At 33.5% G+C, this 27076-nt stretch overlaps 1 protein-coding gene across 2 annotated transcripts in view; it reads left to right on the top strand.

Moving 5' to 3' along the window:
* Nucleotides 1–25559, top strand: part of PGAP1 (post-GPI attachment to proteins inositol deacylase 1) — a 65141-nt gene extending 39582 nt beyond the window's left edge. For both annotated transcript variants that reach the window (XM_049888895.1, XM_049888896.1), the window contains 13 exons: nt 1553–1626; nt 1746–1797; nt 2306–2372; nt 5769–5877; nt 7889–7927; nt 11934–12027; nt 15864–15954; nt 17472–17669; nt 18623–18758; nt 20003–20053; nt 20515–20702; nt 21975–22079; nt 23130–25559. In XM_049888895.1, coding sequence (XP_049744852.1) covers nt 1553–1626; nt 1746–1797; nt 2306–2372; nt 5769–5877; nt 7889–7927; nt 11934–12027; nt 15864–15954; nt 17472–17669; nt 18623–18758; nt 20003–20053; nt 20515–20702; nt 21975–22079; nt 23130–23268 — 1343 coding nt within the window. In that variant the 3' untranslated portion in view covers nt 23269–25559. The remainder of the gene's footprint in view (nt 1–1552; nt 1627–1745; nt 1798–2305; nt 2373–5768; nt 5878–7888; nt 7928–11933; nt 12028–15863; nt 15955–17471; nt 17670–18622; nt 18759–20002; nt 20054–20514; nt 20703–21974; nt 22080–23129) is intronic.
* Nucleotides 25560–27076: the final 1517 nt, after the last annotated feature.

The following is a 27076-nucleotide window of genomic DNA, read 5'->3' as shown; positions in this document are numbered from 1 at the left end:
GGTGATTTGGTTTGCCTTTTAGTTTCAATAAAGCAGAGCCTTGTAAGATTAAATATTGTTGTGTAGTTCTTAGAATAACCATATGTTGTAGCTGAGTAGTTTAATTCTCGTTTGGAACTGAGTCAGCAGTCATCTTCTGAGAAGATAACTGTAAAAGAAATTTCTCCATAATCATACATTTGCAGGTAGTAAGTATGTGTGTGTGTGTGTGTGTTTTCATGTGAATTTATGCTGAATATTGGCCCTTTTTATGAAATGTTCATTACAGGGTACAAATTGCTGTCTGCCCTATGGAGGTTTCAAGAGTTCTTTTAAACTTTATTTTGAAATAATTTTAGACTTACAGAAAAGTTACGAAATGAGTAGTTCCTGTAGTGTTGGCATCTTACATAAACGTAGAACAGTTTTCAAAACTTAGAAGTTAACATTGGTACAATATTATTAACTAAAGTTTCCACCAATGTCCTTTTTCTCCAGGTATCCCCATGGCACTTAGTTGTCATACCTCCTTAGTGTCCCCTAACCTATAACAATTCCTCAATCTTTGCTTGTCTTTCATGACTTTGATACCTTTGAAGAGTATTGGTCAGTTATTTTTAAGAATGTCCCTCAATTTGGATTTTCCTGATGGTTTCTCATGATCGGATTGAGATTATGCGTTTTTGGCAAGAATGCCACAGAAGTGATATGCCCTTCTCAGTGTATATGTCAGAGGATACATGATGTCGCTGTGTCTAACTACTGGTGGTGCTAACCTGTAATTACTTGGTTAAGGAAATGTCTGCCAGGTTTCTCCACTGTAAAGTTACTATTTTTGCTTTTGTAATTAAATATCTTGGGGGAGATACTTTCAGAGTGTGCAGATAATCCTGTTTCTGTCAAAATAACCCACCAATTTTTACCGTTCACTGGTTAGTCTAGTCTAGCCATTGGTACTGTGGTTTTTAATGAATATATGTATTTCCCTCATTGCTTTTACATTTATTAATTCTTCATAAGGGAGAGTTGTCTCCTCTCCCCCATTTATTTGTTTATTCAATTTTATTTGTCAGTATAGACTCATGGATATTTATTTTACTCATTGGGTTATAATCCAATACTCTCATGTTTGTTTAAGTTGTTTCAGCATTGGATATTGGGAGCTCTTTCAGGTGACTTCTGTGCTGTTCGGTATATCCCCATCCTTTAAATATGTGTATTTTTTAATATTGTATTTGTGAAAAGAATCAATGACAACCTATGTGGTTAAAGATGGCAAGTTTATAAAATAAAAAGATCTACCAAGAAAGCATACCTTTCTGAAATTGGAACTATGTACTTCATTTTTTAAAGCCCATAGATGTGGTTGAAAAGTCATTATAAATACTGTATTTTGTCCTGAGTTTATTGTGGAGCTCATTCCTTCAGATTGGAAGCTAAAATCTGTACAGTAGTTTTTTAACCTTAAAAATTCTTTTGTCATCATTTTAACATTGTTTAAGCAACCAGTACACTTTTTGTTTGTTTTTAATTCTTTTGTATTCTAAGTTACATAGTACTTTTAATTCAACAGGGTTGTCTTCAAGGAAAGTGGTATTAAATACAAGTGGCCTGTTCTACAATATAGAGCTTCTGAACTTTGGACAGGTAATTATCCTGACTGTAAGAAGAAGGGTTTGATTTTACTTTACTGTTTAGTTAAATAAGCAAACAAGTAAATATTTGTTTCTTTGTCTTGTTTTGTCTTGGTGGTCAAACTCTATTAGATATATCAAGCTTTTACAGTCAACGTGGTAAGCAAGTGCTCAGGAGTGAAAGGTAAATGTATTTTCAGAAAAATGTGTAAGAAATAGTATTGTCATTTGAAGAATCATAAGATCTTCACTTGGATTTTTTATAATACTCTTCCATATATTTTTTATAAAGTAAAATTAAATGCATGATAATAGAAAAGCTGTTTTTCCCCCCAAGGGACTTGACATAGACCCCTTCTTAACAGTAAACATCTTTATCTGACCAGTTTAAATGTGTACATTCTAAAAAATACTGTATATCTTGCTGTCTTTCTGTAGTAGTAATTTAGATTTATCTGTTGAATGTTTTTTCTAGTTGCTTAGTACTTCTGAAATGCCCTAATGTCTCTTGTGAGTCTAATTAAATCATTATTATTTAGGAATTCTCCATAATTTCTTATGAAATATAACCCTTACTGTGTTTTTTTTTAATGAAAAGGATAATTGTATAAACAGATAGGTATTTTAACAGCTATGTAACATTTGGTATACCATAATGGTTACTAATACATATTTCTTCTTTGTCTTAACAGAAGAAATAACTAGTATCTACAAACTTCATATTCCCTGGTCTTATGAAGATTCACTGACCATTGCACAGTAAGTATATGAAAGAATTTACTTTAAACTTTGGTGTTTTTGAATAATGGATACTCTGTTTAGTTCATTTATTTAAATCACATGCATTATTGAAGTATGTGTATATCCTTTATGTAGTAGCATTGTGCCCATAATTTAAGATAATATATAGTATTTTTAAAATTATATATAACTTAAACCTTACTTGCTTGAAACACGAACCCCTTTCTACTCTGTCCCCCAACTCATGTGTCCTAGAGAGGACATTCAAAGATCTGTTCCTGTAACTGAAAAAAGTGTCCATTATCACGTGTTTTTCAGATGTCTGGAATCTAGCTTCTTCTATATTATTTCATTTTTATTATTCTAAGGATGATTTAACCATGGTCATTTACCAGAATTTTTTTTTTTAACTTTATTGTGCTTTAGGTGAAAGTTTACAGCACAAATTAGTTTCTCATTCAAAAAATTAACACGCAAATATTTTTGTGACATTGGTTGCAGTCCCTGCAATATATCAGCATTCTCCCTGTTTCCCTTTACGCCCTGGGTTCCCTGTGTCCATCCATCCAGCTTTCCTGTCACTCCCTGCCTTCTCATCTTTGTTTTCGGGCAGGTGTTGCCCATTTGGTCTCAAATACTGGATTGAACTAAAAAGCACATTCCTCATATGTGTTACCACTTGTTTTATAGGCCTGTCTTATCTTTGGCTGAAAGATGGACTTCGGGAGTGGCTTCAGTTCTGAGTTAGCAGGGTGTCCAGGAGCCATAGTCTTGGGAGTTCCTCCAGTATGTCAGACTGGTCTTTTTTTGGTGAATTTGAATTTTGTTGGTGAATTCAAATTTTGTTCTACGTTTTTCTCCTGTTCTGTCCAGGACTCCCTGTTGTGATCCCTGTCAAAGCCATCTGTGGTGGTAGCTGGGCACTGTCTAGTTCTTCTGGGTTCAGGCTAATGGAGGCTGTGGTTCATGTGGTCCATTAGTCCTCTGCACTGACATTTTCCTTGTGTCTTTGGTTTTCTTCATTTTCCTTTGCTGTGAACAAGATGGGACCAATAGATGTATCTTAGATGCGTGCTCCCAAGCTTTTAAGACACCAGACGCTAATCACCAAAGTAGAACACAGAACATTTTCTTTATGAATGATGTAATGCCAATTGACCTACATGTCTCCCAAGACCATGGTCCCCCGCCCTCAGCCCCAGTTACTTGGCCTTTCAAGGTGTTTGGATGTATCTAGGAAGCTTCTATGACTTTGGTCAAGTTGTGCTGTCTTCTCCTATATTGTGTATTGTCTTTTCCTTCACCAGAGTTAACACTTGTCTACTATCTACTTAGTGATTTCCCCTACCCTCCCTTATAACCATCAAAGATTTTTTTTTTTTCTGTATATAATTTTTCTTGGATTTTTACAATAGTGGCCTCATACAATATTTGTCCTTTTGTGATTGACTAATGTCACTTAGCATAATACCCGCCAGATTCATCCATGTTGTGAGATGTTTCATGGATTTAACATCGTTCTTTATCATTGGGTAGTATTCCATTGTGTGTGTGTTCCATAAATTGTTTATCCTTTCATCAGTTGATGGGCACTTAGGTTGTTTCCATCTTTTTGCTATTGTGAATAATGCTGCAATAAACATGAGTGTGCATATGTCTGTCTGTGTGACGGCTCTTATTTCTCTGAGATATAGTCCTAGGAGTGGGATTGCTGGATCATATGGGATTTCTATTTCTAGCTTTTTAAGGAGGTTGCCATATGGTTTTCTGTAGTGGTTGTACCATTTTACGTTCCCACCAGCAGTGTGTAAGAGTTCCAGTCTCCCTGAAACCTCTCTGAAGTTTTTTATTTTCTGTTTTTTTGATTCGTGCTGGTAATGTCAGGGTGACATGGTATCTCATTTAATTTTGATTTGCATTTCTCTAATGACTAAGGAATGGGAGCATTTCCACCTGTGTGTTAGCTGTCTGAATGCCTTCTTTGGTGAATTGTCTGTTCATATCTTTTACCCATTTCTTAACTGGATTATTTATCTTTTTGTTGTTGAAGTGTTAAAAGTATTCTATAGATTTTAGCGATTAGACCCTTGTTGGGTGTGTCGTAATCAAAAATTTTTTTCCCAGTCTGTAGGTTCTCTTTTTACTCTTTTGGTGAGGTCTTTTTTTTTTTTTTTAAGCGATTAGACCGTTGTTGGGTATGTCATAATCAAAAATTTTTTTCCCAGTCTGTAGGTTCTCTTTTCACTCTTTTGGTGAGGTCTTTTTTTTTTTTTTTATTGTATCTTAGATGAAGATTTACAGAACAACTAGCTTCTCGTTAAACAGTACATATATTGTTTAATGACATTGGTTAACAACCTGTGGCATTTCCTTTCCCCTCCTACCTTCTAGTCCTTGCCCCTGGGCTGGTGTGCCCTTTTAGTCTCATTTTGTCCTATCGGTCTGTCTAATCTTTGGCTAAAAGGTGAACCTCATCAGACTGTCACTATGAGGTGATTTGTATGCTTGCTTAATATTTACATATGATTTAGTCATAAAGTACGCTGGAAACTTTTTTTGTATTAGCCTCAGATCAATAAATATAAGAAGTAAAACAGACAAAAAGAGCCCATTGCCATCAAGTCAATTCCAACTCATTACTAAGCTAAAAGGATGTCTGGGGGCCATACTCTTGGGGTTTCTCCAGTCTCTGTCAGGCCAGTCTCGTTGCTTTTTTTGAGTTAGAATTTCGTTCTACATTTTTCTGCAGCTCTCTCTGGGACCTTCTATTGTGATCCCTGTCAGAGCAGTTAGTAGTGGTAGCTGGGTGCCATCCAGTTGTACTGGACTCAGGTTGGTGGAGGCCATGGTAGTTGTGGTCTGTTAGTCCTTTGGACTAATCTTGCCCTTGTGTCTTTAGTTTTCTTCATTTTCCCTTGCTCCTGAAGGGGTGAGACCAGTGGAGTATCTTAGATGGTTGCTCACAGGCTTTTAGACCCTGGACGCTACTCTTGGTGAGGCCTTTTGCTGAGCATAAGTGTTTAATTTTTAGGAGCTCTCAATTATCTAGAAGATACCAGTTAATCTAGCTTATCTTGTGGAGTTTGTACATTGTTATGGTTTGTATTCTGTTTTTGCCATGTATTAGGGTTGTCCCTATTTTTTCTGCCATGATCTTTATTGTTTTAGGTTTTATATTTAGGTCTTTGATCCATTTTTATTTAGTTTTTGGTTATTATGAGTTACGGATCCTGCTTCATTTTTTTACAGAGGGACATCCAATTTTCCCAGCACCATTTGTTAGAAAGACTGCCTTTTCCCCACTTAGTGGACTTTGGTCTGTTGTCAAAGATAAGTTGACCATAGTTGGATGGATTTACGTCTGCGTTCTCAGAATTTTGTATTTAAGAATTGATATTTAAGTTATCATTTCAGGGTTCCATCTTCCACAGAAATTTCTCTGAAACTTCATGTTGCTCAACCAGAAAATGACAGCCATGTAGCATTATTAAAAATGTACACATCATCAGACTGTCACTATGAGGTGAGTTGTATGCTTACTTAATCTTTACATATCATTTAGTCATAAAGTAAGCTGGAGTTTTTTTTTGTATTAGCCTCAGATATATGATAATGGAATAAATATAAGAAATAAAACAAACACAAACAAAAAGAACCCATTGCCATCGAGTCGATTTCAACTCATGGCAACCCCATGTGTTACAGAACAGAACTGCTTCCTATGATTTTCTTGACTGTAATCTTTATGAAAGCAGATTACTGGGCCTTTCTTCATTGTGCCCCTGAGTGGGTTCAAACCACCAATTTTTATGATAGTAGATGAGTGGCAAATCATTTGTACCACCCAGGGACCTTATTAAGAAATAAGGCACTTAAATATTTTAAACGTTCTCCATTTTGCTAGTTAGCACTGTCTCAGCATATCCTTAACTGGACCCTTTGAAAGTACACATCTTAATAAGTAATTTAAAATAAAGTGAAAATTGAGACTGCAGAATAACCTAAATTTGGTAGCTCAAAGCCTAGAATCCTCTATAAAATGAAGAACATCATGAAATCAGCCAGCATGACTTTACTGCAGTAATTGACATGAAGTTTATTAAGCTCTATTCAGTTAGCTTAAGGATCTTCTTTCCTCTTCATTAATTATTTTAAGCTCTGTCAGTCATTAATATGTGTGATTTAGTGCATGTTGTGTTTGTTTTACAATCAAAGTAGATCTCTTGGTTCTAGAGAAGGCAAATAGACTTGAGAGTAACATTTTATTTACGTGTGGATTCATCAACTAAAAGAGTCCCTCCCTGTGTCAGAACATGCCAGGTTTCAACAATATCAGATATAATTGGTTAAAGTACATATGTATGTAATGTTGGTGACATCACAGATCTCTGGTTTATGTGAAATATCTTATTTCTGCTCAACTGCTTTAAACCAAGCATAACTGTTTGGATTCTTTATTAGAACTGACTTTCTTAGGGTGGTGTAGGATTGGTATTGTCAAGCGAATAGAATCTGTCCCTCTGACCAAGTTTCAATTGGAACTATACCATGAATAATTTAAATTTCATGGAATTTATGAATGCTTTGGTATCTTCTAACAGTGAAGGATTTTATAGGGCTGTAATGGATTTTTACTTCTAATTTTTATGTATTACAGAGATAGTAAAAATTGCATTAATTTGACTGCAAATACTGCACTGCTCTCAAAATGTCCATGTGTTTATGAATACTAAATGCTATCAAAAACTCCATGTTTTGACAAAATGTGGTTATTTTATAACCTGCCTATGAAGGATTTATCTCCTTTTCCCAGATTTCCCAATATCAAAGGTGTATTTGTGGTAGAGGTAACCAATGATGAATTGCTTTTTAAAATATTATTTTGACTTAAAATTCCTAGATGTGCTCTATTTGTCCCTGGTCTTATGTCATGTGAAATGTATTTTTATGAAATTTACTCAGAACTGGCTTAGCTTAACTATATTTAAAAAAAAAAAAAAAACTATATTTAGAGCCATAAAATTGTAGCTTTTAGATTTTTAAAGTACTGATTATATAGTGTCACTATGAGTCTTTTTTTTTTTTTATGAGTCAGAATCAACTCGACAGCAATGGGTTTGGTTTTTTGGTTTGGATTATATAGTAAGGTTGATTAATTTGCGCTTAATTTTTTTAGCAAAGATACGGACTCAATCATTCAATAAATTCCTTTAGCTAGCATGATCTGGTGATAACAAATTCTAGTTAATTAAGTATTCTGATTAGTAAAGGGCTATCACATGTACCATAGTATCCATCCAATTATCAAAGAATCACAATACAGGAAAATACACTTAACAGTAAAATTACTGTCAATATAATTTAAATGTTGGTGATTCAGAAAATTCTTTAAGATCTTGGGTGCCTTTACATATGTCATTTTGAGAAATTAATTATTAGAGAAGTGTAGAAGTGCTCAGGATAACAATATGTGAACCAGAGGAGTTTAGGGGAAAGAGCCTTTTTAAAATTTTTTTGTAATTGTTTTAAACTAGGTGACAGTTAAGACTTCCTTTCCACAAATACTTGGACAGGTAAGAGTTTCCTGGTTCATTACTTATTGCCTTGTGAATAGATGCTGTAAGGTAGAAGGTGGCAAGTTTTTTCTGTAAAGGGCCAGATAATAGATATTTTAGGCTTTGCAGACCACATATGGTCTCTGTTACCACTGCTACTGCTTCATTTTTCTTGTTTCTTCTCCATTTTAATAAAATGAAATCGAAAACTGTTCTTAGCCCTGAGGCCACAGTTGGCCAACTGCCACTTTAAAGTGATGTTTTACATGATACTTCTTAGAAATACTTTCTAGAAAGTGCTGATATCCAACTCTCAAACAAATTAATAAATATTTTTGACAAAATGAGTATCATTAAAGTTTCATGTTCATCATTGTATAATTTAATTCATTGTCCAGTAAAATCTGTGAGCACTCTGATATAAACAGACATTTTCAAAGAACTTGTATATGCTCAGTTTGTAAAAGGCAAAAATAATTATATTAAATGTAATATGTTAAAATAGTTTAAATTCAATTGGAGTATCTTGCTATACTTCATAGGCAAATAGTGTTTCAGAAATACTTTATAGAGCAATAGAACTACAGACATTATTATTCAGTATCAATAAAATTTGTAGAATTGTGAAACCTAGACATAACAAAGATGACATTGATCAGTCAAGGAAATTACATAGTTTTGAATTTCACTAAAATTTTTATTGTATCTTGTATTATTTTCACTTTATTTTTTGTCTATTGTGTTTTGCAATCCAGGTATAGTGGATTTTTTTAACTTTAAGTCATTTAATGCTGTGGTTATAATACCATGGAAAAACTCATAAATCAAAATTAAATTAAAAAATTTTTTATATGCATTATCTCATTGGAGCCTGACAACAATCTGGTGAGAATTAGTTATCATTAAATTTGTAGCACTGGAACATTCTAAGCTAAATTTTTATGCTAAATTAGAAAGGGAAGATTAAATATTAATATAAATTGGAAAATATTATGCATAGTTGTAATAAATACTCTAAAATGTTAGGGACCAATTATTGAGAAAAATTATTTATTGGAACATAGGGAAAGAATTCATGCTATTAATGTATTTTGAGTGCATCCAAAAGGTATGTTATCATGCCGTGGTATACTGGGTAAGAATATATAAAAAAAAGTTTTTTTTATATAACATATTGTTTATTATCTGTATCATCCTGGGGGTGCATAATTCAGATTAATGATTAAAAAAGGTCAAGTTAACTTAATACTGTATAGTCAAGCACAATTATATGTACACCAAAAGAGGGCAGGCTAATATTCTCATTTAGACATAGAGATCTTTCTAAAGAATAAGGATATATGGGCCTTAATGGATCAGAGGCAGTTTTTTTGTTTTTAAATGTGAAATAAAGAAATTTGTGGTAATTGAATTACCTCAAATTATTGAAAGGTATAAGATGCTTTTCCTTTAAGCTTGTTTGAAATTTTACCTGGAGGGTGGTGGGAGAATGAACTGAAGTTTCATTATGTATTTTATTCACTTTTTTGAAATAATATATGTTTTGAATTCTGTTGATTCAGTCAGAAAATACTTCAGGCAAGAGGAATAAAGAGAAACCATTTAGAAAAACTTCAGTCTTTGAGTAGATAATTTTCTGAAAATTAGTATTTTTTTCACATAGAGGAAGATACATTTAAGTATTTCTTAGTCTCCTCTTAGTAAAGAAACAAAAAGTAAACTGAAAGTTACTTTCTCAAGAGAATTGCGTAAACTTGTAGTAAATCATTTCTCTTTAGAAATGAAGTCCAGTGTTGCCAGATCTCTATACATTTTAAGGGAAGCTAGAAGTCTGAATTTTTAGGTGAAATCTTTTAAGTTTTCAATGTCAAAATTAAAGAAATACTGCAGCAAATACTAAGTCAGCTGAAGTATGTCTGCAGTTTGAGTATGGCCCAAGAAGGCCAGTTTATAATTGTTCATTTAGTCTTATCTTTTACCAGCTGTTTCTCTAGGCCAGTAAAACACTTAATACTCGTGACAATGAGGGTCATTAAAAAAACTTCAGAATACCCTGTGTAAGGCCTCTTAAAGATTTCTAAAGACAGAGAAGGGTGTTGAAGGTTAATAATTTCAGCTAACACTTTCTAATCACTCACCATATGCCAGTTACTATCCCAAGTGCTTTACACAAATGAACACATTTAATCCTCACAATCCCGTGTGACGTAAGTGCTGTTACCTCCATTCTCCTGATGAAAACAAATAGGAGGGGTAAAATGACTTGCTCAAGGACGTAGAGCTGTGAGAGACAAAGCTGGAGTGTAAACCCAGGGCTCGGGTCCCTGAGCCTGTTATACTGCATATCTGTCCATCCATATTCTTGATAACTAAACTATGCTGTACATTTCCTAGCATGTCATTAGCAAGTAATGAGTATCAGCTAGTAATCAGAAAGTAAAATGACCTTTTCCCTTTTTCCAGCTCTTCCCTCACTCAAAATTATGAACTATAAATCATGAGTATGGGATATAAATTTTTTTTGTTTTTCTGATCTGTTTTAACCTGGAACCTATGGAAGAGCTTCAGGGAGACCCTAAACTTCCTGAAATTTATGCATCATTTTGTGTAAGCATGTAATTCCATATTTTTTATTAGATTTCCAGGGGAGCTTATGCATGTTCTGAATAAATTCTTTGAGATATAGAACGTGCTATAAATTTCTTTTAATACTTAACATTTAAAAAACATAACTTCTTTTTTTTTGGTATGTGCATGTTTTATACAGAGATTGGACCAGCTGCTTCTCTCTTTCTCTCTCTTTGTCTCCAAGAATGCTTTATAGGTGTTGTATACTTCCTCTATTAGGGGGCACTCAGTCCCATTTTAGTCATACTGTTCCCTATCTTAGTTGTCCATCAAAATATTTTCGATTTAAAAATATATATATATATATTTTCAATTTATCTTAGACCTTGTCTTAGTTACTTAGTGCTGCCATAACAGAAATACCACAAGTAGATGACTTGAGATACATAACATAATGGTTAAGAACTTGGACTCTGACTTTAAATCCCAGTTCTACAGATTTCTAAAACAGTGAAGGGCAAAAGAAATTAATACACTCACTTCTTACTTGTCAACATGGTTAGGTTCCAAAGACCAGGTTGTTATGCGAAAATGGAGGATGACCACATCAGATCAAAAAATAGAGGATGACTACATCATTACGTAACTGCCAAACCACTGAGAATCATGACCCAGCCAAGTTGACATATAGCCTTAACCATCACAGCCAGCATTTCTCTGGCCTCACACCTCAGTGTTCGTTACTACCAAATGAACGTTGTTAATGTGCAAAATAGTTGGATAGTAGATTTTTTTTACTATTGTTATAAATGCAGAATGTCAGATAATGAGATAGTCCATAAGTGAGGAGTAGGTGTAATAGCAGCTCGTGTTTTCTGATTATCATGTATGAATTACTATTATAATACTTTACACAAATGAATGCTTTTAATCCTCATGACGACTTATAAGGTAAGTACTATGAGATTGTCCCCATTTTACTGATGAGGACGTAGAGAGGAAGAGGTGAGTAACTTGCCTATTTTATTTTTAATGGTGCAGGTTATTTGGGCTCTTGTGCCTGAATTTCTTTGTCTGTAAAATATTGATAAGCATAGAACCCACTTTAAAGGGTTTTTGGGAGGAAAGCATGAGATAATGCTTGTAAGGTGTTCAGCATTATACCTGGAGCATACCAAATGCTCAGTAAAGGTACCTTAAAGAGTTTGGTAGCATATGCCATTCAATGATATATACTGTTTATTATGTCTTTGATGAAAAATTCAGATAACATGTTTCTAATATATCATATATTCTTAACATTGGAGTTTTAATACCTGTTACTGGAATTATCTTTGGGGTCATGTCAGAAAAGATATAAAGTGAAGAGTGACATTTTTGCTTCATGTCAGAGTATATTTTTTATTCATTAACATGAATATTGAGAAGTTGCCCATTGGTTTGCCTGTTTTTATAGGTAGTTAGATTTCATGGTGGAGCTCTTCCTGCCTACGTTGTATCTAGTATCCTTCTTGCTTATGGAGGACAATTATACTCTCTTTTCTCAATAGGTAAGAATGTTTATAATTTTTAACGTATTTTTTATTATGAATATTAACAGCTACTAGTTCTATATATATAGTGTATATGTATGTTTCATTTCTGTTATATTGAATTATTGTTTGTTACCGAAAATGATAAGGGAGTTTTTAAAAACAGCCACATAGTAGTAGCTAGGACTGCTATTTTTGGACACTCTAAACCAGCAGGTGGTTTTATGACCGTCCTTTTCTACATCTTTGGACAACTGGCCTAGAGATCTTCAGTTTGTGGTCTTAAAGCTGCTGATTATTAACATTCTCTTAGTGTGTCACATTTATATCAATGTTAACTCTTAATTTTTTTTTTAATTTCACAGAGGAATCGAACAATAGAAAAATCTTCATGTCATATTTTTTTTCAGTATTTATGTCTTAAAAAAGGACTAGAACCTATAACCACGGTGCTATTTAATCACCAAAAAATTAGCAATAATGCCTTAATATTATCAAATGAAGTTTTTTTTTTTTTAACAGTATCCAGATAAAAATCCATACATCACAGTTGATCTTTTAAGTCTCTTAATCTGTAGGTTCCACTCTCAATCTTTTTTTTCCCCCCTTGAAATTTATTTGTTGAACAAATTTGGTTGTTTGTACTATTGAATTTCCCACAGTCCGGATTTTGTATCCTTATGGTATAGTTGAACATATCTTCTATTTTCTCTAAAAAAAAAAAAAAAATGTGCCTATAAATTGATAATTAGAACTAGAAGCTTAATCAGATTCAGTTAGTTCTTCTTCCGGCCCCCTGTAAAGAGTGCTTTACAGGTATCGTATACTTCTTTTGTTAGGAGGCACTCAGTCCCATTTTAATCATACTCTCCCCTGTATTAGTTTTCATCAAAATATTTTCAATTTATCTTAGATCTTAGTTATTTAATGTTGCCATGACAAATGCCACAAGTAGATGGCATTAAATAACAGATTTATTTTCTTACAATTTAGGAGGCTGTTAGTTCAAATTCACACCATGGCTCTAGGGGCAAGTCCTTGTATACTTCAGCTTCTAGTAGCTACCAGCAATCCTTGTAGGTGTATCTGTCTCAGTAGTCTGTTTTCCTCTTTTTCCTGTGTATCTCTCTGCCCTTTTTATAACTCAGAAGTGATTAAGTTTTGGAACCACCCTACTCTGGTATGACCTCTATAACGTAACAAAAGGAAACCCGTATTTCCAAACAGGGTCATAGTTACAGAAACAACGGTTAGTATTTCAACACATATTTTGGGGGACATAATTCAGCCTATAACACACTTACTTCTTAATTTCCTTTCATGTCATCCTGATTAGTTTTTTTTTTAATGTATGATCCAATACTTCCTTATTACTTTTTCATTCTACATGTGAATACAGAAGACAGATCAATTTCTTGAAAATTCATAATCTGTATCTCCCAAATTTGCTGGGGTTTGGGATCCTTCAAGTTTTAAGAGATCACCAAGAAAATTGTTTTCAACATTATACGTATACCTAAAATTTCTTCCCTCCATTCTGAGGACATCTCAAGATAATAGAGTCTCTTCAAGATCTTCTTGTTCTCCGTTCTGTTCCTGGCACCTACCACAATGCCAAGAACACAGTAGGTGTTTAGTGTAATATTTGGCCCATATCAACTATATCAGTTAGGTCCTTGTACACTGAATGCAATACCATATTTTTACACATTTGTTTGCCAACCATGCCTCCCACAACAGGTATTTTCTTAAGCATGCTATGCTAATTTTTTACAGCAACTTGTAAAAAAAACAGTTAGCATAGTGGTACTTATGAAAATACCTGGGGGGAGGGTGTGGTTGGCAAACAACCTAGAAGGTGAGCATTATTTGCATAAATACAGTAATTGAGAGAGTGATGAAGGGACTATTTCAAAGGTTTGTGCAGGGTTAAGGGAAATCAATAAGGAATGATGATGCAATGGGCTGGCGGCAACAGGGCTATCTGGTACCCCAGACTTAAGGGTAAGAAAAAGGAGCAAGTCTAAAGGAGTTTTGGAGAGGACAGTATTACTGAGCTTAATGCGGGAACACTGCATTCACTGTCAACTTGTGGTTCGTCAGGAAAAAGGGCAGGGAAATAAATACACTAACTTCATTTTCTCCTACCCCTATCTGCCAATACCTCCCATTCACTTAACCTAACTAGAAGCCAGTCCACAGAAGTCAGCTTCCCAGGGTTCAGAGCCAAGTGAAAGGTAGAGAATAGTTCCGGAGAGGTACATGTAGAATATATAATAACGGACAAAACTCTCCCTAGAATGTCACAGTTAAGACAGTTTCCCAGGAGCCTAAACTTTGTTAGACCTTCATACACTTGTTGGGTTTGCACAGTAATCAAGGGAGGCAGGAAATAGGAAAAGAGAGAGGGGCCAAAATACTAAAAGGAGTCCATAAATTCTTTCCACCATTTCTGTCTTGCCAGATCTTTCCACAGTTATTCATTGCCTTTCAATTAATTTTATCCAATTTCAATTCTGTCTGTAATATTCATTTTAACCTGATTTAACCTATATTCAAGAAAGAGGAGGTAATATTCAACATGATCTGCTCCATACTCAACCTTATAATTAAGAGATTGTTCTGGCAGTATGACATCAACCAAACTTGAATAAATGTCTGTCTCATCTTAAGTGACTTTTTAGTTGATTGTCAAATATATATAATTTATATCTGGATAGTTCACAGAGACCCCAGGGTTATATCAGATATTGGTTAATCCAGAGGACTAAGTATGGAATTATGTCTTAAACTAATTAAAGCAGTAGTTCTGAACCAAGGGTGCATATCAAAAATCAGCTGTGGACCACACCCCCTAAAGTGGCTATAATCAAAAAGACGGATAATAATATTAATTAAGGATGCAGAGAAATTAGAACCCTCATATACTGCTAGTAGAAATGTTAAGTGGTGCAAATTCTTTGGAAAACAGTTTGGCAGTTTCTCGGTTAAACACAGAGTTACCATATGACCCAGCAGCTGCATTCCCAGGTGCGTACCCAGGAGATACAAAAACATATGTCCACACAAAAAGTTGTACACAAACGTTCATTGCAGTGTTATTCATGATAGTGAAAGAGTAGAAACAATCCAAATGTCCATGAACTGACGAAGTGTGGCATATTAATTACAATAAAATATTATCAGCCATGAAAAGGAATGAAGTACTGATGCATGCTACAACATGAATGAACCTTGAAAACACTTTGCTAAGAGAAAGAAGCCAGTCACAAAGGCCCACATAGTATATGATTCCATTTATATGAAATGTCCAGAATAGGCAAAGCTTTAGTGACAGTTAGTAGGTTAATGGCTGCCTAGTGCAGCAATGGGGATTGAGGGGTGACAGCTAAGGGGAACAGAGTTTTTTTTAGAGTAATGAAAATGTTCTAAAATTGACTATAGTGATGGGTGCACAACCCTGTGAATATAATAAAACCTCTGAATTGTACACTTTAAATAGGTGAATTGTATGGGAATTATATCTCAATAAAGCTGTATAAAAAACCAGCTCTGGAGCTTTGAGAAAATACAGATGGTGAAACCCCAGCATTGATTTCCTGAATTTGATTATCTCTTGTAATGGGTCCTGAGCATCTAGATTTTTTAAAAAGCTTCACAATTAAATGGAATGTATACTCTTGGTAAGAACCTCGGAGTTATAGTAACTTTTAATCTTTCAAGAGGAGTCTCTGTGATAGTAATGAGGACCTTTGCGTTCCCTGACATGAAATGCGTCGCTCTTATTGACAGTGTAGCATGTAAGTGGAAAAACTGTGAATTTGCTAATGCATGTAATATTTTTTAAATTCTAGGTCATTGCTTAGAATATGATATTATGTTGGATAAAGAAGCCAAACCCTACAAAGTTGATCCTTTTGTAATTACAATTAAGTTTCTGTTGGGGTAAGTCTTAATATTAGTGATAATGATGTTAATTTTGTTTTATATATAAAACATTATATTTGACTCCATACATAATATAAATTATACAAGTATGGAAATTGATGTCTTTCATTAAATGAGATTTTTCTATTCAGATGACGATCTAATAAATATATCAACATTTACTTCAATTGTATTTTTAAATAATTGTTTTATTTTTAAGTGAAATTTTTATTTTAAAAATAATTATCGAGCTTATATATATCAATCTAGTCCCTAGGTGTTTTAGTTATCTAGTGCTGCTATAACAGAAATACCACAGGGGATGGCTTTAACAAAGAAAAGTTTTTCTCACGGTAAAGTAGGCTAAAAGTCCAAATTCAGCTCAAGGGGAAGGCTTTCTCTCTCTGCTGGCCTTCTCATCAGTCTTCGCTCAGACTAGGAGCTTCTCTGTGCAGGGACCCCGGGTCCAAAGGACTCACTTTGCTCCCAGCATGGCTTTCTTGGTGGTATGAGGTCCCTAACTCTCTGCTTGCTTCCCTTTCCTTTTATCTCTTGTAAGATAAAAGGTGGTGCAGGCCACACCCCAGGAAAACTCCCTTATATTGGATCAGGGATGTGACCTTAGTAAGGGTGTTAAAATCACACCCTAATCCTCTTTAACATAAAGTTACAGGCACAAAATGGAGGACAACGACACAATACTCAGAATCAAGTTGACATGTTTTGGGGAGACACAGTTCAATCCATAACACTAGGTGATGCAAATATTAAGCACTCGACTACTAGCCAACAAGTTGGCGTTTTGAATCCACTCAGAGGTGCCTCACAAGACAGGCCTGGCCATGTTTCCAAAGGTCACCACCTTGAAAACCCTAAGGAGCAGTTCTACTCGGCACACGTGAGGCTGCCATGAGTCAGAATTGACTCAATGGCAACTAACAACAATAACATATCAATCTAAGCTTAGACTGTAAATATACTAGGATTTTAACATTTGCAAAGGGATGTATATGGCCTGTGACCTTTGCAGATCCCAGATTCATGAATACGAACCTTTATAGGACCATTGTAGGGTACTGATGAAACATTTCTTCAGATGACTTTCTCTTGTTTTCCATAAAAAGTGTATTTTAGATCTCTCTGTCCTATTTAATATTCCATTCGTAATTTATTCACATTTTGCAGTTTTTGGTTAAAAATCTTTACTTTCTTGAGTCTCTTTGCTTTCATCACTCCTATAAGCTGTTGACTTTCTTACAACAGCAACAACAAAACACACATTTTTTCACACAAGGGTCGATAGCACTAAACGCTCTGATGCTTGCAGATCAGTAGGCTCATTTGCAAGATCAATGACTTGTTCCATACAAGGAATTCAAATGTATTTTTCAGTAAAATTATAGATTACTAAGCATCGTAGAACTTCAGGGACTCTAGTGAATGCTCAGACACCTCAAATAGTAAATCTTTGAATGTCAATTGTTGATTTTTTTTTTTTTTTTTTGCTTTTATTGTATGTTTTCTTTTATCCACAGGTATAAATGGTTTAAAGAATTATGGGATATATTATTGTTACCAGAATTAGATGCCATGTTTTTAACTAGTCAGAGTATGTGTTTCCCCCTTGTGTCCTTGATTCTTTTTCTATTTGGAACGTGTACTGCCTACTGGGGCGGCCTACTCTCTTCTACAACTGTGAGATTCCTTTCTTCATTGTGGCTAGCTTTGAAAAGGTAAAGAATGAATGCCTAAAAACATTCTCATTGCTAGTAAGAAAAAATATATAAGAAACTTTGAAATTAATTTGTGTTTAGTAAACTTTATGAGATATATAACTAGCAAAAGCTTGGATTGGTTTTCAAGTTATGTCTTTGTGAAAGCAAATAGTTTATTGCAAGTTAAATGCTACATTTAATTTTGACCGTACTGCTGAAGACCTAATCAAAAAAGTTTGGCAAACTACAATTTTTTTTTTTCCTTAATTTCCATGTTAAAGATCTTCTCAAGCAGTGTTTTTTATATGTGGACTTCTATAATCAAATTTGAGGGCAGAAGACTCCAATCAAGATATTTAGGATCAGCATAGATGAGATGTTACAAGAGCTCCAAGAATTTTGCCTAGAGTTTTATTATAGGCCCAAAGCCTCAGTTTGAATCTAAATTACTGGTAGCCTTTTCTGGTAAATAACTGAGCTGGTTTATATTGACACTCTTCCTTGCCAGACCTGTTATGTAATTTACTATCATGGAGAAGATTATGGTGTGGAGCTTCATCCTCCACCCTTCTGATATGCTTCTGTCAGGGGTTTCTGTTACTAACGCCAAGCATCTGAGTGACCTTGAGGCTGTAAGAAATAGGAAGCTGTTCTTCCTCATGTAAGATTGGAGATGTGTGACACAGGACCTATAATTAATGATTAGTTTTTGCAACATTTTTTCTTCCTTAGCATAAATGCGAACGATAGTATATCTGAGCAGAAAAGGAGCTACCGCAGTGTTACAAAACTTAAAATCAAATGTATGTGACAGTTTACCTAATTAAAAATATCTTAATCTTTACCTTTTGATACTTGCATATTAATAAGCAGGAGAGGCTGGCAAGGTACTATTGTTTTCTTATATGTGACTGTATAACTAACTATTAATATATCTGTATATTTTAAAAGCTTTGTTCTTGTTATTCCAGACCCTCTGAACTTCCTAAAGATATCAAGGTGATATCACCAGACTTGCCCATTTTGACAGTCGTTTTGATCATAGTTAGCTGGGCAACTTGTGGAGCATTTGCCATACTTCTCACTTATCTTTACTATGTGTTTAAGGTATGTCAAATAAAGCTAGACAGCCTGGGCGTTGTACCTGGCAGGCATAGAATTTCCTATAAGTATTGTTAACATAAATTTTAATTTACCGATGCAGTAAACTGCTGTTATATAATATGTTTAAATGTAAATTTTCTTTAAACATCTTAGTTATTTAAATTATATACAGTTAACTGTAGAGCTGAAATTATTATTCCGAGTTGGATCTTTGTTAAAAAAAAAAAAAAGATAATCTGTTTCAGGTTGCTTTCTTCTCTTACAAGTGATAATAACTTTTTAAAAAAACATTTTACCAGAGCAATTTTTTTCACACCTCTTTTGAACATGAGTGATAGACAAAAAGTTATGTCAGTGGGGTCAAGCTATCAATCATGCTAAGATAATATAAAATGTTACAAATGTTGCTGAAGAATCAGAAGAAAATTATAAAAATAATTAGGCTGATATTTTTACTGATGAAGTAAAAAACATTCCCAAGAAGGCTGACAGCTTAGCAGGAAAACCTGGTTAGTTATACAGCTGTATACTTTCCATATGAATCTTATGGAGAGACAGTGGATACCAGAGTGAATATTTTTTTAAAAAACAAGTATATTTGCTTCTGCTTTAATCTAATACATGCATATTATAGTTATCAGTTTGAGTTTTTTGATATCCAGAGGAAATTTATGTGCATCAGAAAAAACTACTTAGAGCTACTTTGGTTTATAAATATAATATTTTCAGTTTTTTTTTTTTTAATTTAGTATTTAAAACAACTGACCCAAAAGCAAAACTTTTTGCAATACTTAAATAACTTGAGGAAATAATAAATTAAGCTTACAGATTTTCTCAGCTTCAATAAACATTTCACAACTGTACATAATGGAGTTCAGATTTTTAAAGATTAAAATATAGACTGTTAATACTGTATTGAATACAGTCAAATTCACAAGACACTTTAAGATCTTGCAAGGCATCATTTAATCATAAGCTCACAGGATGTAGATTGTATACCAATATATTCTGCCCCCAGTGTACTCTGGAAGTTTGCTTTGCTTTATTTCCTGTTTTCTAATGCATGATAGCAAGCAAGCATGTGTAGTTTCTTATCCTCTCTAAAAGAATGTCTTTAAAATGTTTATATGAATTTACAGTTGTTTAGATTTTTTTAAATTTCAAATTAGAATTCTCCATTTTTTTTTAATGGGTTTTTTTTTTTTTTTTCAAAATAAAAGTAAAATTAAAAGTCACTTTTTTCCTAGATTGTTCATCTGCATGCCAGCCTAACAACTTTTAAAAATAGCCAGCCTGCGGTAAGTTTAATTTTGAAAATTCTATGTTACTTTAATGTGAAACAACATGGAAAAATACAAGTTGTTTTTTTTTTTCAAATGTTGAGATTTTAGAATGTTTTAAAAGTTATTAGGAATTTAAGTAATTTTAAGAAAAGTGAACCTAAGGAATACTAAATTAGACATTTTTTGGGTTTTTTACACATACTTTGGGGTTTTTTTTGGTGTCTAAGTTATCTTTTAAATTTTATTTTGACTACTTAGAGTTATATTCTCAGCAGTGGAAATAACAAATCAAAGGAATAAATGTTTTAGATAATAACCATTTTAAAATTACTTTTTAAACAAGGCTAATTTCAGTATTTTATATCATTTTGGTAATAGAAAGGTGTACTTACCTAGCTGTTAAATAATTATGATTCTAAATGAAACTATTGTATGTGTATGTAGTATCTTGATATTTTTACTTTACTGCTTTATAGAATCCCAAACACTCCAGAAGAAGTGAAAAAAAGTCCAGTCATCATAAGGACTCTATAGTACACCATCTGCGTTTATCAGCTAGTGATGCTGAAGATAGTCTTCGGATGCACAATACTGTGATTAACTTATTAACATGGGTTGTGTTACTCAGTATGCCATCTTTAATTTATTGGTTAAAGAATCTTAGGTGTGTTTTATTTATATAATTATTAATTTATGTGGTTCAAACAATGAATATTTATAGGTAGAATCTAACTGTATTAGATTCCTGCTGGTCCAAAAAACTTCCTCAAGAACCAAAGCTATGATTTACCTGAAATTCATTTTCAGTGTATTTACTTTTTCTTCCTTATAATGAAAATATAAACTTTGGAAATATAAATCTCCCCAAGATAGAGTAATTGTATTTTACTTATTTTAACTTTAATTTTATTTGAGTGTAGACATACATGAGAACGTGCTTTTTTTTGTGGACTTAAGGTATTCATTATATTAATGTGTAATGCATCTTTTAATTCATGGTCCAATTTTATGTTTTCTAAAGTTTGGGTTAACAAAAATACTTAACATTTAAAAATGTTAGAAATAACAAAAGAAGTGTGTACTTTTCTAATGTGCCCCGTGCTTTGAACTAGAAAAAATGACAAGCTATTTTATTGAGAATCATCATTTGCTTTGCTACCTGATAATTGTCCTAGTTTAAATGAGAACATAAAAATCCACTTTCAAGATTTCTTCTAGAATTTTTAATAATTGGTGAGTTGTTAAAAAAAAAAAAAAAGCCCACCTCATTCAAGTAGTGGTTGAATATAGTTTTCAGAAAAGATGTAAATTATCTGGATAAGTTATTTAGATAATCTGTCTATAGATTATCTAAATGCAGGAGATTTTTTTTCAAGTCAACAGAACCAAAATAAATTTAATAAATCATAGATTACCAGATGTTAATATCCTTCCTTTGTCATTCATTTTCAGTCAAGATCGAGATTTGGGGTCAGAAATATTTGAGGAACACAAATTTATGAATCTGAAAGACTGTAGTCATCACTCTATCAATAAACACAAGAGATGAGAATTTAGGTTTTAAAATGATAAAGGGCAATTTATATAAATCTTTGTTTTTATCTGTTTTTTATAGAGCAATCTTAATATATTTTAAATTATTTGTTTTATAAAAACTTTATATATGACTTTTAGGCATATACCTATTATAAAAAAGGAAGTGTCTCTGTGTTGGATGTTTTATTTCCTTTAGTAATTTCTAGCATAGTTCTTCATGCAAACCTTGGATTTAAAGATGATGTAGAGGAAAAATTATTTATCAGAGATTTCACAAGCTGTTTAGAGCTCTCTTATATCCATGTTTCTGCTGTAATGCTTTGAAATTTATTTGATTTGATTGATTCTGATAATTTAAAATGATTGAGTCTGCTTTTTTTTTTTTTCCTCTTTGATATAGGTATTATTTTAAACTTAATCCTGATCCATGTAAACCTTTGGCATTTATTCTTATTCCAACTATGGCAATTCTTGGAAACACTTACACTGTTCCAATAAAATCAAGGTATAGAAATTTAATCTTTTTCTCACATCTTTTCCTGGTGTTTATCATCCTTTATTTTATGTCATATTTTATGCTTTTTACTCCCAGTTACTTTGACCGTTCCTAAAGATCAAGCCTTACCAGGAATTATGATTTATGTACACCTGGTACACTATTCTTGTTTTCTTATTTATAGACTTTACCTGTTAGAATACAATAATATAGTATTTTTTCTTAAAAAGTTCTCTCTTAAAATGATGTGATGCCTGAGATTTGCTTCCAAAAAGTACAAGAGGCAGGAAAGTGAATGGGGGTAGAGGTGAAATAAGATTGGCCATGGTTGATAATTTTTGAAGCTAGCTAATAGGTGCATGAGAGTTTGTTACACTATTCTGTCTACTTTTGTATGTTTGAAATTCTCTAATAAAATTTGACTTTTTTTTTTTTTTTTTGACTGATTGCTCTGGGAGCCTTTTTAGTTGATTCTGGTAGAGATTTGCAGAATCAGACAGACCTAGGGTTTAATTTTACCTTAAATAGCTTTATGTCCGTAGACAAGTTTCTTAACCCCTCTTATCATCAGTGTCTCTCTTCTGAGATTAAAAAGGGTGATAGTCTTTCCTGATGGTATCTTTCTTTTAAGAACAGTTAGTGTTTTGTCCTATATTCTCCTGTTACTGGAAACTAAGGATGTTTCTGTTTTTTGTTTGTTTTGCTGTTGTAAGTAGGGTTAAACATCTGTTTAGCTGTATCTTAGTGAACATTATAGGTCATTTTTGATAGGATAAATTTCTAGAGGTAGAATTGCTGAGTAAAAGGCCAGCTAGTAATTTTAAAATTTAAAAAGCCATAGAAAACTTTCTATTTTCCAAATAGAATTTTTTTTATTATTTTCTACCCAAAATATAGTTTGTATTGATCTTTAAAAAAATTATAAACAGGTAAATTCATTGTATGAGAAAGCACTTGATTTAAAATCACTTCTCTTTTTCAAAACTGTTCAATAACGTATTCCATTTTAGTTCACGATTTAGTTTACATAATAATGTGTATTTCTCTTTCTTCTTACAGTAAATTGTTGAAGACTACTTCGCAGTTTCCACTTCCTCTTGCTGTTGGTGTGATTGCTTTTGGGTCAGCACACTTATACAGGGTTCCATGCTTTGTCGTCATTCCTCTTTTACTCCATGCGTTATGTAACTTTATGTGAGATTGGATTTAAAGAATGGTAAAGATTATTTATGCCATTAGGGCCAGTAATAAGAAGGGAATGCACAGATCCATTAGTATGGACATCAAGATTCTTTGGAGAAGACAAGTCTATTTTTACAGTATTGAAAATAGGAAATTAGTTTTGTAATGCTTGAGGAAAGTAGTTGAAGCATGTTTTGTTTTGTGGTGTGGTGTCTGTGTAGTAATGATTTTTGGAAAAATTACTAAAAGGATATGGTAGCCGATATCTTGGAGAACTCTTCTGCACATCAGCTAATTGGGTTGGTTGATGATACCAGGGATCTTCTCCTAGAGACTCAGTAGATGCATCATTGTTTATAATCTCACCTCAAGCATTATGCTCTTGTTTCATAAAACTCTTCTGAAAAATAAGTTACTTTGTATTCACTTCAGTTTACATATTGAGAAATAAGTCTTAAAATGTTGGTGCAATTTACAAATGTTTGTTTTCTCAAAAGTGAGATAGTCCCGAAGAGTCTTTGGTCAGTTTTTGGCAACCATGGTGAACAAAGTAGATCTCTTGTTTTCTTATGTCTAAGAAAATGTAGCTTTGAATTCTGAGAAAGCATGTGTTCTCAGTAGCCAGCGTAAGATGGATGATAGAAATGTAATTCCAACTCAAAACTTAATGAAATTTTCTTGCTACTTTTCAAATACAAATCCTGTTTTGTATTGTTGGTGAATATTTAAAAAAAAAACAAAAAACTATCCATCGAGTCAGTTCTGACTCATGGTGACTCCATGTGTTTCAGGATAGAACAGTGCTCCATGGGGTTTTCAATAGCTGACATGTTTTGGAAGTAGATCGCTAGGCCTTTCTTCCGAGGCACCTGTGGGTGGATTCAAATTATAAACCTTCTGGTTAGTGACTGAACACTTAACTGTACCACCCGGGGACTCTTTGGTGAGTATTAGGAGACTACCAAAGAGTTCTAAGTTTAAACGTAAAGAAAATTCTCATAGATATTTACTTATAGGCATTGGAGCAGTTCAGTTGTTCAGACTATACCACTTCGTTTAATTTATTGCCCCCATGGTTGCCAAAAGTACCTCAGGTCATGATGAATTATTAAAAATAACTAAATTGCAGCAGTCAGAAACAACTCTAGGTTAGTACAATATTTATCTACTGTGAAAAAAAAGATCAGAATGGTCAAATGCAATACCATTTTTGATTTATGAAATTATACTATTAATGGAATAATAGTAGACAAACTGTTACCCCATTAATAGTGTAAGTATAAACAGTATACCTGAATAGAGATTTTAGGCACAAGGTTTATCAGTGGAATCTTGATTTGCCCATGTTACTTCTAGGATTGCTATTTCACTAATAGAGACTTACATATCTGTTTCATTTCAGACTTCAGTTTATTTTTAACTACAAACAAGTAGGAAGTAGGTGGCGGAGCTCAGTAGAAGAGCATACTGTCTGCCTTAGGATAGAATAAACTCAGACTGAGGTACACCTGGCCCACTGCACCCTTCTTTGAGATATGTATACTGTGAATACTCAAAACCTCGAGTTAAAGTCCTAAAGTACTAGTGTTTTTGCGGTTGTACCTGTGGACTTACGTCCTTGTTAGTACCCAGCATGTCCTAGGGTACCGGTTTCATTTTATCTGCCATTGTGTCTGGACTCCATTAAAACCTCTCAGCTGCTACTGCCCGTCAAGGGTTACCCCACTTTACTGCTATAAAAGGTTACCCCCACTTCTCAGTTGTTTCTTAGGTCCTTGCTGTGTTGGCATCAGTTGAAGAAGGTCTTGCTATATTCTGAGAGTTTGATTTTTTTCAGATTTCGTTGTTGTCTTTCCCTGCTTCATACCTATTGTTCATCATTCATATTTTCACTTACTGAGACCTTTAAGGAAACCCTGGAGGTGTAGTGGTTAAGAGCTATGGCTGCTAACGAAGAGGTCCATAGTTTGAATCCACCAGGCACTCCTTGGAGACCCTGTGGGGCAGTTCTGCTCTGTCCTATAGGGTTGCTATGAGTTGGAATCGACTCGACAGCAGTGGGTTTGGTTTTTTTGTTTTTGAGACCACTAAAGGGAAGTGATAACCTTATAGTAGACATAGCATACCAGGCTCTTAATTGTTTGAGAAGAGTAGCAAAAGGTAAATAAATTACAAAATGTTGATGTGTTCAGGACCAGAGAAGAAAGATTAGGTTATATACTTGCCCTTTTGCATACCACATATATAAATTTAAGTATGGACGCATCTGCCTATGTTTGGCTATACATATACTCATAAACATCTTTTATACACGTGGTGTGTTTTCTTTTGTCATTGATATTCTACTTGTATCTCAAATTAGAGGTAGAATATATCACTTATCTGTTTCTGAATTTGGACTTAGGTCCAAATTTCTACAGAAAAAACTGTAGAAAATTCATTAATTTGGATCTTCTATTGACAGCCATAATCATTGTGTTTATGTGAACTAAAGCCTCCTTGTTTAGTCAGTACTAATCATGAATAAAATATAACAAGCTTCAGTTTCATTTGTCAGTAAGCAGCAACCTAGGCATACTAATTCTCACTAAAATATGAGTGTAATTATCATCAAAACCTAATGTCTTATTTATGCCAACAAAACATTTCATTTTAGGGGGCTACAAAAAGCTTTCTGATTAAACATTTTATGAACAATATTGCTTGGGTTTTTAACCATTGTATACATGAAGAAATGTATGTGTATATTTACATTCTAACAGGGTCTTCATAAAGTCCTGATGCACTTTTAAGCCTAAGTAACAACCACAGATGAGAAAAGTAGGTTCTGTCTGAAGATTAGCAAAATTTATGATTCTCTCACTTGAGAAAAGGAGAGCTGTTTTTTTTTTTTTTTTAATTACGCATTCTTTCTATCATACCTGTAATTTATATTATTAGCTGGTAAAGCAGAATAGATTTATTAGCAGTGTTATTCAAAATAAAGGTTTTATTGGCAGTTAGGGATTATCTAATTCAGCAAACTTCTGAGCTCTACTGAGCCATTTTTATTTAGTAATTGCTGAGTTTTGAGTAAGTTTTGTGCTTATAAAAATTATTCCTAGATCCCTCTGTTGATAAAACTAGATCAAATATAGAATGGCAAGAAAAATACTGAGCACTTTCAGTGTTTCTAAAACCTCTTCTGGAGTTACTTCTATTATAATTTGAAACTAAGAACTTGTGAGAAATTGCTAATGCTCTTTTTTTCTGGGCCTTTTTCCTGTCAGGAGTTAAACTGGTTCTGCAACTCTTTTTTTGTTTATCACCCAGAACAAAAACTTTTAAAACGGTGGTCCTGAAGAACCCATTTGTGCCTGATTAACATTGATTTTGAGTTCTTCAATATATAGATCATGTATTGATTAATCTTTAAAATCATTTGCATATCTTGGTCTGATAAATTCATATGTACATAATAGAATAACATTTCTTGATTGAACTACACTCTAATATCCACCTGATTATACAGTAAGGAAAAAGTGATAAGAACTATAGTAGGCCTAGTAAAAGTTCATTGTTGATCATCATATCACTCATGTAGACAGTATACATTTCCACCACACACAGAAATACATGTATGAGGCAGATTGTCTTGATTTATTATCTAGTTCCCATGCTTTTTTTTTTTTTTAAACTCTTCAGACTTCTCATTTATAGCATAGTGTGTTCAGTTCACTTTGCTGCTTATTAGTGGTCAAGTGAAATGAAAGCAGGTAAAACTCAATTTTCAATGTAGTTCTTGAAAGCTCTGGGAAAAACAGGAGACACAAAGATGATAAGGT

This window comes from Elephas maximus, chromosome 6, assembly GCF_024166365.1.
Source record: "Elephas maximus indicus isolate mEleMax1 chromosome 6, mEleMax1 primary haplotype, whole genome shotgun sequence".
Lineage (NCBI taxonomy): Eukaryota > Metazoa > Chordata > Mammalia > Proboscidea > Elephantidae > Elephas > Elephas maximus.
The sequence above is the reverse complement of the archived record's forward strand: the minus strand, read 5'-3'. Positions and strand labels throughout refer to the sequence as shown.